At 47.6% G+C, this 1,727-nt stretch overlaps 1 protein-coding gene across 1 annotated transcript in view; it reads right to left on the reverse strand.

Annotated features, from left to right (window-relative positions):
- The window catches only part of LOC119828499 (tyrosine-protein phosphatase non-receptor type 23-like), a 14,047-nt gene that overhangs the window by 5,222 nt on the left and 7,098 nt on the right, over positions 1–1,727 (reverse strand). The window contains exon 15 of the mRNA XM_038350705.1: positions 395–697. Coding sequence (XP_038206633.1) covers positions 395–697 — 303 coding nt within the window. The remainder of the gene's footprint in view (positions 1–394; positions 698–1,727) is intronic.

Here is a 1,727-nt window from a genome sequence, read left to right on the forward strand (position 1 = left end):
GCGGGACGCGGGACGCGGGACACTGACGGGCGAGCGACGTGAGCAAGCGTGACGCGTGACACGTGACAGAGTGTGAGGCGGTTAGACAAGATGCGGCAAACGGAACCCATGCCGGACGTCACACGTGCGGCGCTTGGCATGACATCGCGCGGTCTCGAAACGGGTGCGGACGAGTGTCAGGGTGTATATTAATGTACATACGAGCTACCTACTTATAAAAATAATCATAATATGAACCTTTTCGTCGCGCTCGGTGGTTCGCTTGGGGAGAGAAATATTTAATTAGCAATCCGTTTTGAGACACAGATACATAATATCAAAGTATACAGTGTGTGGGGTGGGCGCGGGTGTGCGGTGTGTGGTGTGTGGTGTGTTACGTGTGGCGTGTGCGCGCGCGGGACGACTCACCCGAGTAGTCCATGATGGAGGAGTGCGTGGAGGAGACGTCGGAGGTGTCGTCGTGCGTAGCGCGGCGCTTGCCGATGGCGCCGGGCAGCGAGCCGGGCCCCGAGGCGGGCGAGGCGGGGTAGGGCGAGGCGGGCGAGGCGAGCGCGCGCAGGCCGGGCGAGGCCGCGCGGCGCGGCGGCGTGGCGCGGCCCAGCCCCGAGTCTGCGGACACGCGCACTCTGTATGCGGCACTCACCTGCGCGCGAGCCCGCGCGACCCGCAGCGGGACCGCTCGGATGCGTCTGCTCGTCTGCGCATTTAGCGCTTGCACAGAATGGACTTACGGAGCGTTCATTTGAAGGTTTACCAAATTTTGAATAAAAATATGTTAAAAGTTCATATTTAATTTGTTCTATGGGAATTCTACAGAATATTATTTTATCCAAAAGACTAATCTGGTAAACCAGAAATTTTTAATAATAAACTTATTATGTGTAACTACACATTTACGTAAATTGACAATTATTTTATTACTGAAAAAACTTACAACATGTGAAACATTTTTAAGTTAATATGTGTATCCCCAGTTAGTCATGGAAGAGTCTAGATGTGATTAAGTCTGGCATTAAGATAAGATTAGTGACGGAAATTATTATTTATTTACATTTTAATATAACTATCGAACTATTGACGACTGAGAATCCTAAAAAATTCATGTACATTTTTGTAATTTCATTAAACAATATAATAACAACATAACCAACTAGACTAGACAATACTACAATTTAAATCACATTACACATAAGGGATTAGCCGTTGGAAGCATGTTGTACTACTAACATCTATCTGTAAGTGTGTGTCTATTGTCGAGCAACTAAAGCTCTGCGGACGAAGCCGGGTTTGTCATGAAAGCTACTGCAAAATAAACATAATCGGTCACTACAGAAGCCAGCTTACAATTAACTCAAATGAAACTATTTCAAATTTATAATAGTTGATGATGTCTCATGTCTCATGTCTCATGAGGAATCGACAATAGAAATATAAAAATCACTAAAGTTTTCCGTCTCAAATAAAGATAGACATAAAGGACTGCGAGTAGTAGAGTGCAGCGATCTATAGAGTGTCGCTAACGTTACCGTCTCGTATACAAGCGCATTCGCTGAAAATAAATAAACATAACCGACACCACGATGTCATACCAACACCACATAGACATGCACAGAGGACGCCACCGGTGCAACCGACACCTCCACAAGTGATGGGAAACGGAACGGAAAAGTGTTCGCAACAAAACAGGGGAGCGGGGCGCGGGGCGCGGGGCGCGGGCTGCCCGCCCG

This window comes from Zerene cesonia, chromosome 1 (genome assembly GCF_012273895.1).
Source record: "Zerene cesonia ecotype Mississippi chromosome 1, Zerene_cesonia_1.1, whole genome shotgun sequence".
NCBI classification, from domain to species: domain Eukaryota; kingdom Metazoa; phylum Arthropoda; class Insecta; order Lepidoptera; family Pieridae; genus Zerene; species Zerene cesonia.